Raw genomic sequence first — 12,815 nt, forward strand, 5'->3', positions numbered from 1 at the left:
AATCAAAGCTTAAGACATCCTCTCCTTGATTCCTGTTGCCATAACCAAAGCCCCCATGCACCCCTTCAAAACCTGTGTTAGATGTACACACGTGGCCATTAAGGTCTCCCCCCGTGAGGAGCTTCTCACCAATAGGTTCACTCCTAACCATGCCCTCCAGGCCTTCCCAAAACTCCATCTCGATGCTCTCATTGCGGCCTACTTGCGGGGCATATGCGCTGATAACATTGAGAACTAAGTCCCAAACTACCACCTTGACCAGGATAATCCGGCCTCTTGACATCTACAACTCCATACTTGAGGCTCTTGTTGATCAAAATGCCTACCCCATTTTTTTTTGTAGTTGTCCCCGTGAACCACAGCTTGACGCCACTATCCTCCACCTTCGTCGCCTTTTGTCCCTTCCATTTGGTTTCTTGTACGCATAGGATCTCAACATCTCTCCTCGTTGTTGTATCAACTAACTCCTGCAACTTGCCCGTCAGGGACCCTACAATCTACATTCCAACTACCTAAGATGATCCTACTTGGCTCGGCTAGCTTCCTTACCCTTCGCACTAGTCGAGTCAAATGCGAGGATCCTTGCTCACTTTTCACTACACCCGGACGTCGATGTAGCGCGCCACTAAGGATGCGACGACCCGATCCTTGCTCACTTTTCACTACACTCGGGCGTCGATGTAGCGTGGATGCGACGATCCGATGCTTGCTCACTTGTCACCGTATCCAGATCAAGATACGGCGCACCACCAAGGGGGTGACGGCCCGGCCCTTACCCATTTAAAACCACACCCGCGTTCAGACATGTCGCGTCGCAAAGAGGGTTACGCCCCAACGAAGTCCTTTTGGGTTTCATCTCCATAAGAGTGGCTTTGTTTTGACGTTGGCTCACCAAGCCTATCACAACCCTCCTCCTTTGCACGGGCTTGGGACTGGCTATGTTGAGACAACATAGGCGGAGTTAGTCATGACACAGTCTATTATAAAAAATAATTATTTAATTATTTAACGGATTTGCGCCACTCTTTAGACTATTTTTGTTCAATTATGTGGACCATATAGACAAGCATGATCCGCCTTTCTTGTGGGTTCTTCTTTCTATAGCTTCTAATATCAGTTGTATCGTAAATACTTGACTGATCATTTTATGTTTCTTCATTCAGAAAATCTAGCGATGATGGCATATCATCCTGGGATTGGAAATTAAGGGGTGATCGTTCAACATACCATGCTTTGTTTCCTCGAGCATGGACTGTTTATGATGGTAATGCTACTCATTTATTTTAGTAAGAAATCACTCCAAGCAGTAAGATGGACATCATGATAAAAATATCGCTCCAGTTTCCTTATCTTATGACTCATAGGCCATAGTTTTTAGTTGGGCATGCACAATACCTGTATATGATGTTTGAGCTTTCCACATCTGTCTATTATATATTATATATATACACTAAAAGAACAATATGGTAGAAAATAGAGAAGTATGCTAGAAATTTCTGCAAAAAAGCAAAACAACTAATCTTTGATCTGGTAGACCGTCTCTTTATTAGTAGATCACAACCGTTCGATCTATATAATGGTACCTAAACAGATCATACCCATTAGATCAACATAAATGTACCTAAATGATCGTACCCATTAGATCTAGTACATAAGCATGCCTAAACCGATCCCATCTGTTAGATCTGTATAAACGAACCTATGATTCTTCATAATTGTGCCTAAACATATCACACCTATTAGATCTTCATAATTGTACCTACGCAAGATCATTAATGCTAGATTGCGTAACTATAGCTACATTGTACCTACAGTCCTACACAGATCATAGCAAGTATATTTTGTAACTATAGCTACATAAATCACAAATGATAGATCATCATAGTTGCATTTAGAAAAATCTCACATGCAAAAGTATTTTTAAGCGCACATGTTAATTATTATTATTTGAACTATAAACGATAGTACATGCATGCTACATGTTATTTAAATAACTTAGACCCACCACATACATTAATGATGTGCAATGGATACATGACTCCTATAAAAATATAGTAAAAAATTTCCTTTTACCATCTTATGCTCTGTAAATATTAGACTACCGACAACATATTCTTTAGGACGATACGCTAAAAAAGTGGTTGGAAAGTTATTAGGCTCAAGCATGAGCATTGGCGAAGGAGTGCATAAGCATTGATTATTACCCCCTTCGTTCCTTTATATAGGGTGCATTTGTTTTTCCAAAAGTTAAACGAGTGCATGTTTGACCAAGTTTTTAGAAAAATATATCAATATCCACAATACAAAATTCATATCATTTGATCCATCATGAAGAGTAGTTTCATATTTTATCTACTAGGCATTGCAGATGTTGTTATTTTATTCTATAATCTTGGTCAAACATTCAAATGGTTGACTTGCACAGAAATCAATACACCTTATATTCTGGAACAGAGGGAGTAGAACCTAAGGATTGAAGGCTGAGGGTGCTGGCCATTGATTTTTTAAATTTTTTGTTTTAATTATAAGGGAAGGATCCAACTGTATAAGCAAAATCTCAGTGCAAGCATAATTCGAGGAGGATATGAACAGAAGCAGATAAAATGACATATGGCAAATAACACGTCGTTTTAGACATGGATACTGGCCTGCGCTAGCAACCATATGAGAATTGATCTAGCCGGTCTGCATATTGCGGGTTAGTTTGATTGGAGTCATCCACACCTACGGTATAAACAGGTTATTGAGAAACAAAAACTGTATCATTAGATTTTTCTAAATATTTTATAATTCTTTTGTTATTTCTTAGCAACATAATCATATATTCATATACAAGATGAAGGTTGAAGTTACTGCTTAGGACTGTATCCGTGTCTAAAACGACGTGTTATTTGCAGTGAAGGGGGTAAATGCAGGATTTTTTTGTATAAGATAAAAAATAAATACTAAACACTTCCGCCACTAAAATATAAACCACTAAGTTCTTTTAGTATGAATTATGAGGCACATCATTAAAGGTAGGTGCTAATGAGACTCACAAGTTCTTATCCATTTGATTTAAAAGGTGAACCTGATCCTGAATTGAAATTATCTTGCCGTCAAATATCTCCATTTATTCCCCACAACTACGAAGAGAGTAGTCTCCCAGTCTCCATTTTTGTCTACACTGTAAGTTCTTCATTACTTGTAGGAGCAATGTTTATTATGGCACAATATCGACTTAATGTTTCACATGTCTGAAATTTGAACTCCTCGTTTTATAAGCTTGTATGCAGAGCTCGTGTATGTTTATGGAGAGTGTATATGCTGTTAACACACTGAGAGTATTACTGTACATTTGACTACTGTGGCATGACCACCAATTTTACTAGAGAATTTTGATTTCGCATCATGCCTTTTCTTATTAATAACTGCTGCCTTATGTAGTATCTGTAATCTTATGTTTGTATGGGTATGAAAATTGTGCAGCTAGTGAATACCGGAAAGGAAAGGGCAAAAGTCAGCCTAGTAATGACCTGGGCGGTAGTAACTGCTACTCTTTTACTCCAATGTTCTTATGTAATATTGTCTTCTGTTTCTTTGATTTAATCATGTTCTGTTCTTGATGCAAACCCAGAATTCTATTGGTGGACTTTCACATCAGTCTGGCGGTCATGTAAATGAACCATTCATGTCAGTTGGGGCTTCGCTTAACGTTTACAGTTTATGATATAACTAAAAATATAGTGAAATGATTTGCAATCTGTTTCGTATGCAGTGGAGAAAATGGAATTTCTGGTGTTCTCCTACATCACAAGTAAGTCATCAACTGTCCATAATTGTCTTTTCTATGGTCATTTGGCAGATTTCCTTAAGCATTTCTGTGAAGTGTCAACTGCAAAGTAAGAGCTTCTAGCTGATCATTGTTTGCAACAGTATCTCCACACTGGCTTGTTCTGATCGATTTGGGGACTGATTTTTTTCAGTGACATAACGTATTCTCATCCATATATTTGTATTAGAAGCACCCACAATCTCTGTCTAAAGAAGCAATAAGTTTTTGCCAGATACATGATGTTCTCTGCATGTTTCTTCTAATCTACTGTTTTGCTTGTCTAGCAATAATTATCAATTAAAAACGTTGCAGGACTGCCAACAATAATCCTCCAGTAACATTTGCTGTTGCTGCACGTGAAAACCAAAATGTTGATGTCACAGTGTTGCCAATTTTTGGGCTTTCTGGAGAAAGTTCAGTCACTGCTAAGGAGATGTGGGGCACAATGGTCCAGGTGATTTTTCCTTTTGTCCTACAGTCATTTAGTAGACTGCACCTCTTTTTTGTAGCCTTGGTATTTGGATATTCATGCAAAGAAGTGAAATCATACATTGAAGATTGAACTGATTTGTCTATTTGAAATAAACAAATACTGGCAAAAATATTTGATTGTACTATGTCTTATCATATGATTTTTGAAAGGGTGGTTGCTTTGACCGAGATAATTTCAATGCTGGCCCCAGCATGCCTTCTTCAGTGGGTGATACAGTTTGTGCAGCAGTTTCTGCTTCAACCTGGGTTGAACCACATGGAAGATGTACGGTTGTATTTGCGTTGGCTTGGTCTTCTCCCGAGGTTAAATTTAAGAAGGGAAGTAGGTACCATAGGTAAATTCTATTTTCCAAACTTCTTATGTTTGGTGATAATAATGCTAAATCCAAATGAGTATGTTGATTCATCTCTTCTGAACTTCAAAGCTCTTGTGAACAATGTAGGTGATAACTTGTATCTTCTGCACATCTCATTAGTTTATCCTCCATCCTTACTGTAGCATTATACTTCACAGAACAGTGATTGTGATTGTAGAACTTAAATCCAATTCCATAGTGTCTACTGTGAATGCTTAATTTATAATTCTGCTACCTTTTCTCAAACTTTCTGTGTTTATTTATCTGATATATACTAAGATCAATAAGACCAGCTGTTCCATTTGTTTAATAAGGCTTGATTTCGTGCTCTGTTGGCAGGAGATATACGAAGTTCTACGGAACTTCTCCAAGATCTGCTATAAACCTGGCGCAAGATGCCTTGATGAGTATGTTTTTGTTTTTAAAATTTGTGGCATAAATTTGGTATATTGTTGACTATAGCAGTTAATTTTCTCCTCATACATGAAGATTATGGTTTGATTACTCTGTTCTAGCGGTGCTCTCTCTGTTGAGATATTTTTCTGGTTAATTTATTACTTCTGAATTCCCATCTGATTGACAGAGTACAAGCATTGGGAAGAGGAAATCGATAAGTGGCAGACCCCAATTCTCCGTGATGAGAGGCTTCCAGAATGGTACAGTATAATACTTGTGCATGACTTACACTCGTAACTGTTTCTAAGATTATTAAGGAAATAGTCTACTTTCTGCCCCCAAAGTATCACAAATGTCCTCTTAACCCCCTAAGGGCATCTCCATTGCTGGGCGCCTGCGTGGACGCTTATAAATAAAAAGATAATTCTCATAAAATAAGAAAGAAGCTTAGTGCTTTCTAACCCAACGGCAAGCGCTAACGAGGGACGCTAATTAATTGCAGAAGTAGCAGAAAAACTGATCGCTACATGCATGGCTGTGGGAAAAAAAAAGGCAAAGCGCCCGCCTCCAGCTTTTGCGTTGCTGCCAGGTTAGACGCTAGGATTTTGTAGTCCAACTGCCGACCGGGCAGGATATTTATCCTAGCGCCCAGGCTTAGCGCCCGGCGTTGTAGATGCCCTAATAATCTATATTTTGCATTGTTACATCTCGGAGTTTTAATACTGGATCACTTCTCTAGGAGGGGGTTTTAGGAGTCGTCCTCTGTTCTTGTCTACTGGGGCATTATAGGCTACTCTCTCATTTCTTCTCTTTGGCTGTAAATCAATCAATTATCTATGCATAAGCCTCTCCGCCTGCTTGTCTTGCTTGGCGACCAAGGTGCCATCTTCTCTCCCGGATCTTCCTCATCGTGCATGCTAGTTGTTGCAGTATTGTGGCCGTTCATCCCACTCGGATGGTTTGAGGTATCTGATTCCAAAAGCTCCACCGTAATCCTAAGACACGTGATAGTCACGTCAGCTATGCATGCCTCGTGGGCTGTCATGCAAAGCCGAGTCGGACCGGGTCATATGCCCATCATTGATGGCCCTCGAGATTGGGATGATAACCGCAGAGGGCCAGGCCGTCTGCCCGCCCTCCACGGCCCTAATATTCAAACTGCTTACCTTTACCACTGACTGAAAGCCCATCGATGACAAAGATGAAGAAGCCACCACTCCCCGCACCGTTGACGAGGACAGCTGTGACCCTGCCGATGATACAACATCTTTCCATCCTGCCGTGGAGATCACGTCGCCGAGGACGACAGGCTCCTGTGGTACCACCTGGAGAGGGCCCTTCCAACGCCTCAGCTCCGGTGACGGTCGCTGCTTCACCACGCACGCTGCAGTCGGCGATCCTGCGAACACGCCGTCAGACGCCAACAGCACAACGGTCGGATCAGTGCTGGGCACCATGGGGTCAACGACTAAGCCGCCTCTGAGACGGAGTAGGCAACGACGAGCACAGTAAAAATATTTACCGATGGGATCGTCCCTCCACCCCCCCACCCCTTGACCGTCCCTCCTTTTTTTGCGTTCATAATTGTTCAAAGTTCAGGGTGGTTAATTATTCAGAAAATTAGTTCATGGTCAACCTGAGGTGTGATACTCTTTGGCCTTTGGGGGAGTGAGGTGGACAGTTTCCAATTATTAATCACATGGAATTTGAGCCTTCACTTCATACGTCTTTTAGAGAATATATACTTTTTTGTCTATAGCTTTAGCCATGTACGATAAATATATATTTATGCGCTACATTGTACTTTATTCTTGCAGGTACAAAATTACTCTCTTCAATGAGTTATACTTCCTAGTAGCGGGAGGAACTGTTTGGATTGGTAATCATCTCTCCAGATCCTTGTTCCTGATTTTCCTTTTCTCTCTGTTGAAGTGTTGATAGGATTTGACTTGGTAGTCTCATCTTGGAATGTCCTTGTCCAGACCTCACCTTCAAGTTAACAACCCCTTTGTAGCACAGTATTTATTTTACATGAGCGGAGACATTGCAACACAAATTTGTATTTTCTCCATTCATGAATATTCATGTGGAGTATTCCACATGAACTATCACTTGGTTATTTCTATGTAGAAATAGTTCACTGCAATACGAAGCTGTTTAGAACAAGAAAAAACCAATTCCTCAGGAAATAGTTTTTTTTGGAACGAACAAGTTCTTACTGATCTATATAGCACATTTTTTCAAGGCTAAGTTCTTTTGTAACAAAGAAAACTTACTCGATGTGATTGGTTCCCCAGAGTATATTAACACAGAACTAAATTAATCTTGTCATTTTAATTGCATCTACTCTCATGAATGGTGACAATGCCAAAAGTATAATTTATGTGTATGCTTTTATAATGTAGTTTTGTAATTACTGATCTAGTGTATGTACTCCCAGACAGTGATTTGAGTTCAAGTCTACCTGAGGACAGTGATTTGCCACTTCATAACAGCACTTGCAACTCTACCGTTCCACTTATTGGTTCTAGCCCACCTGATTTTGATGACAAAGAAAATGTTGGGAAGTTTTTGTACCTTGAAGGAGTGGAGTACTTCATGTGGTGCACTTACGATGTACACTTCTATGCTTCATTTGCTCTGTTGGATCTCTTTCCTAAGATTGAGCTGAGTATTCAACGGGACTTTGCTAGAGCTGTTTTGCGTGAAGATAGAACTAGAGTCAGATTTCTTGCTGATGGTACATGGGGCACACGCAAAGTAATTGGTGCTGTTCCCCATGATCTCGGAGCACATGATCCTTGGCATGAATTGAATGCATACAATATACATGATACAAGTAGATGGAAAGATCTGAATCCCAAGTTTGTGCTCCAGGTTTACAGGGATTTTGCTGCAACAGACGACATGTCATTTGGCAAGGATGTCTGGCCTGCAGTTTGTACTGCTATGGAATACATTGAACAGTTTGATCGTGATGGTGATTGTATGATTGAGAATGATGGTTTTCCTGATCAAACTTATGATGCTTGGACTGTTCTTGGAGTAAGTGCCTACTGTGGTTGTCTTTGGCTTGCTGCCCTTCAAGCTGCAGCCGCAATGGCCCGCAGCCTTGGACATGATGACTATGCTGACAGGTGCATGGTAAAATTTGCGAAGGCTAAACACGTGTTTGAAGCCAAGTTGTGGAATGGTTCATATTTCAATTATGACAGTGGAACAAGTTACAGTAGCCGCTCCATCCAGGCAGATCAGTTGGCCGGACAATGGTACACTGCATCATCTGGCTTGCCACCTCTGTTTGATGAGGACAGGATAAAATGCACGCTTCAGAAAATATTTGACTATAATGTGATGAGGGTGAAAGGAGGACGCATTGGAGCAGTCAATGGTATGCACCCAAATGGGAAGGTAGACGAGACATGTATGCAGTCAAGAGAAATCTGGACTGGAGTAACATACAGTTTAGCTGCAACGATGCTGCTCCACGGAATGGAGGATCAGGCTTTCACTACAGCGCAAGGCATTTTTCTTGCAGGATGGTCTGAAGAGGGCTATGGGTATATACCTTGTTTCATCACTAGCTTTTAAAGTTTTAGTGTTTCACATATATTTGCTTTTGATCAGGATCATGCTTTTTAGTGCTGATGGTTGCCCTATCTTAAATTCTTAATTCATCTAATAATGGCTATGATTTCATTAAATACCACTTGTTCACTGGTTGTTGGATATAATCATATAGGGACTCAATTTATTTGAGATAACTGGTTGGATATAAGCTATAAATAGTTAACATATCACTTCAATCAGGTATTGGTTTCAAACTCCAGAAGCATGGACTATTGATGGCCACTATAGATCTCTGATATATATGCGCCCGCTTGCGATATGGGCAATGCAGCATGTGCTGTCTCCTCCAAGGGCGATCCTCGAGGCCCCAAAGGTAAATACAATGGAGAGGGCCTACGTTTCTCCTGGTGCGCTCCAGTTTCTCCAGGATAGCGTCAGGAAGATCACTCCCAAGAGTGGCTGTTTTTGAGCCAATGTGTGTGTAGTCTGTGGTTGCTAGTGTGATTAGAGATTTAGCTCAATTATTCCTGTACATGCATGTGTAAAGAAATGCAGAGTAGTAATTTCCTTTCCGCGGAGGGAACTTCATGTGCAACCAAGCTTGTCTTGTATATTGTGATCACTGTCAGTGAACCCAACTCTGTGCAGTACTGTACATAATATGTATAGACCCCATGCGTTGTTGTGGTTGATGAAAACTTGGGTTGATAACATGACAACCAAAACTAGAAATACATATGACTTATTATATCGGATTATGTATAACTGTAAAATATGTATTGAATACAAGTAGAATAATTGAATGGAGAACATTTTCCCATGCATGGTTGAATGTTGTGGTGGATTTTTTTTTCTCATGCATGATTGCATGTTAAGGTTGGCCTTTCCTATTTGTATTTATATGATGAGGTGGCATGCTTGCATGTTGAGATAAATAAGTTAGTGGAGATAACTCACTTAGGTAGAAAGTGAAAAATCTCATCTCTATGGTTTCGTCCTTTAAAAAAAACTTCGTTTTTGTCTTGTCGATAATGTTGTGTGGTACCTTGCCATATCTTACAGATTCACATAAGAAGGGATCTGGGTCTCATGGCATCACTAGAAATCCAAGTTTGGCCGGGGTGTGTGTTTTAGTGACGAATTTGATTATATTTGGATCCTAGGTCTAATTTAATAGGTTTTTTCAGCGTTGCTAACAAACGAATGTTGGGTTTTTAAGCAATCGCAGTGAACACCCTTAGGACAGCCAAAACCCGATCAACGCATGGCAATTACTCTGTGTAGCGTGGCAATTTTTTCTGCCATTTTCTTTTACTATGTGGCATTTTTTGTTTTAGAGCATGACAAATCCATTACAACGTGTCAATTTTATCTTTTTTGCATGACAATTCTGGATGTTCACTGAAAAATCTTTAAATCTGCCCCCATCATTTTAGCATATCCTTTTCTTCATTGTCATGGAAGTTCGTCAAAGAATGTTCTTGTTTTTCATTGGAAAAACCAACAGCGACATCAAGATCAATCTCCTTTCTCTTTTGGGAGCAGATCAATCTCCTTTCTCCTTTTGGGAGCAAAGCTGAAAAATGGGAAATTCCAATGATACTTCGTTCATCAGAATGTTGATTCCTCACAATTATACTTTGTGATGTTACGGAACCATGGCAATTAGGATCTCAAGAAGCCGCAAACACCTATGATACAAGGATCATTGACTTACATCATTGGTTTTTGTATCATGGATGTTGGTTCGTGCTTTATGGCATTTCAACGGAGCAAACTAATCCAATGCCACAAAGGTCTAATCAAATAATTGCACGATTTGTTTTTTGGGGTGAAATGTGTGGGGCATGTATGTTGACATGGATAGGCTGCGTGTTAGTGGTGTCGATATACTAAAAAAAACTTGGTTCCCTCCGAGCACACCAAAATGGGTCTCACATGAAAATATATCCATAGTTAAGTTGTTGCCGATGTTGAAGAAGTTTGGCCTCGTCCAGTTATGCTATGAGTCAATCAAGCCAATCATGGATTACTCACAAGAATCAAAGAAATGCTCCAAGCATGACACTTGACATCTCGATGAATTCCCGAGCACGACCAAGCTCCCGAGCAACGGCCAAGGCCACCGACATGGCCACCCGGGCTTAAGTGGTTGGATCAGCCAAAGTAAATTTGCCTATGTTAAACGTAGGATTTGTGGGAACTGGCTCAACCCTCTAGGGGTGGCCTATCACATATATTTATAAGGTTACACAATATACAGATTACACAGTTGGGCTACGCTACAAAGTCTAACACCCTCCCTCAATCTCAACTCACTCCTGATGAATCTAGAAGGTTGAGATTGCACCTACAGACCTCAAACATGGGAGAAGGTAGAGACTTGGTGAAGATGTCTGCAAGTTGATCCTTCGAGGAGATAAACTTGATTTGTAGTAGCTTCTGTGCAACACGTTCCCTCCCAAAATGATAGTCAATCTCAATATGTTTGGTTCGTGCATGAAACCCCGGGTTTGTCGAAAGGAATGTAGCACCGATGTTGTCACACCAAAGAACCGGAGGATGTGACTGGGAGATTCCCAGCTCTCGAAGCAAAGACTCAATCCAGATAAGCTCAGCGGTCGCATTGGCAACAGCTTTGTACTCGGCTTCCGTGCTGCTGCGAGAAACAGTGGCTTGCTTGCGTGCACTCCAGGCGATCAAATTAGGACCAAAAATACAGCATATCCCCCCGTGGATCGCCTGTCATCCGGACACCCAGCCCAATCAGCATCTAAGAATGCAGATAGAACAGCAGAGGAACTAGGTCGCAGATGAAGACCATAGGAGACAGTGAGACGCACATAACGAAGAATGCGCTTCACAGCAGACCAGTGCACATCAGTAGGGGCATGAAGATACTGACGCACCCTGTTAACCGCAAAGGAAAGATCAGGACGTGTGATAGTCAGATACTGCAAGCCACCAACAATACTCCGATACTCTGTAGCATCCGTAGGAGACAAAATAGTACCAGCAGTAGCCGAGAGCTTATCAGTAGAGGACATGGGCGTGGGAGATGGCTTACACTTGAGCATACCAGCATGGCGCAAGAGGTCAAGGGAGTACTTCTGAGTGAGAGCTAAGCTGCCACGAGACTGATGTGCAACTTCAATACCCAGGAAGAAGTGTAGCTGTCCCAAATCTTTTACCGCAAAATCTCTGCCAAGTGCAGTCACAAGAGCATCAGCAGCCGTTGCAGAGGAGTTGACCAGAATAATGTCATCGACGTACACAAGCAAATATACAGTCACACTGGGGTGCTGAAACAAGAACAGCGAGCTGTCAGCTGTCGACGGAACAAAGCCATGAGTACGAAGAGCCGAAGCTAGGCGAGCATGCCAGGCATGAGGCGCCTGTTTCAGTCCATATAGAGCCTTCGTCAGACGACAGAGATCATGAGGCTGAGCGTGATCAACAAACCCTGATGGCTGCCGCATGTAAACCTCCTCTTCAAGCAGTCCATGGAGAAAAGCATTCTGAACATCAAGCTGTCGAAGAGACCAACCACAAGATACTGCAAGAGACAGGAGAAGCCGAATAGTAGTAGGCTTAACAACTGGGCTGAATGTATCCTCATAGTCCAAACCCTGACGCTGTTTAAACCCTCTAGCCACAAGACGCGCCTTGTAGCGCTCAATAGATCCGTCCGCATGTCTCTTGACTTTAAAAACCCACTTCGAATCAATGATGTTGACACGAGGCGGAGGAGGAACCAGTGTCCATGTCTCATTATGCATAAAGGCGTGGTACGCTTCACCCATTGCGCCCCGCCAGTGAGGAATACTCATAGCGGCCTCATAGTTGCGTGGTTCATCATTGGGATTTGCAACAGAATGAGCAAGACAGGCAGCCAAATATGTGACAGTACCATCATGACGCTGCTTGGGTTGAACAATACCGCTGCGGCTGTGAGTATGCGGACGTTGCGGGGCAACGGGAACAGGAGCCGGCGGCACCAATACTGGAGATGACGATGGTAGGTCGGGCGACGGGGGACCAGACACAGACCCAGGCGAGGCGATGGTAGGCCCAGCCGACCCAGGTGAGAGGGGCGGCAGGGACATACGACTAGGCGACGGCGGCAATGATGGAGGCGAGGCCGGGCGTGGAGACGGTGGCAAGGACCGCCCGCGCCCCCCAGGCGA

The 12,815-nt window shown here is 42.0% G+C and overlaps 1 protein-coding gene across 2 annotated transcripts; it reads left to right on the forward strand.

The window, feature by feature from the left end:
* Nucleotides 1–1,112: 1,112 nt before the first annotated feature.
* LOC125532449 (non-lysosomal glucosylceramidase-like) lies at nt 1,113–9,453 on the forward strand. Of its 2 annotated transcripts, XM_048696507.1 has the most exons (12): nt 1,113–1,264; nt 3,065–3,168; nt 3,469–3,522; nt 3,617–3,672; nt 3,758–3,796; nt 4,127–4,268; nt 4,457–4,641; nt 5,002–5,069; nt 5,246–5,318; nt 6,876–6,937; nt 7,499–8,618; nt 8,869–9,453. In XM_048696507.1, the coding sequence occupies exons 3-12, from the start codon at nt 3,511–3,513 to the stop codon at nt 9,095–9,097; spliced, it is 1,986 nt and encodes a 661-aa protein (XP_048552464.1). In that variant the 5' UTR covers nt 1,113–1,264; nt 3,065–3,168; nt 3,469–3,510; the 3' UTR covers nt 9,098–9,453. The 2 variants fall into 2 exon arrangements, with proteins under 2 accessions (XP_048552464.1, XP_048552462.1); XM_048696505.1 differs by lacking the exon at nt 3,065–3,168 and having other exon boundaries at nt 1,125–1,264.
* The last annotated feature ends 3,362 nt before the right edge of the window (nt 9,454–12,815 follow it).

This window comes from Triticum urartu, unplaced genomic scaffold (genome assembly GCF_003073215.2).
Source record: "Triticum urartu cultivar G1812 unplaced genomic scaffold, Tu2.1 TuUngrouped_contig_9961, whole genome shotgun sequence".
Lineage (NCBI taxonomy): Eukaryota > Viridiplantae > Streptophyta > Magnoliopsida > Poales > Poaceae > Triticum > Triticum urartu.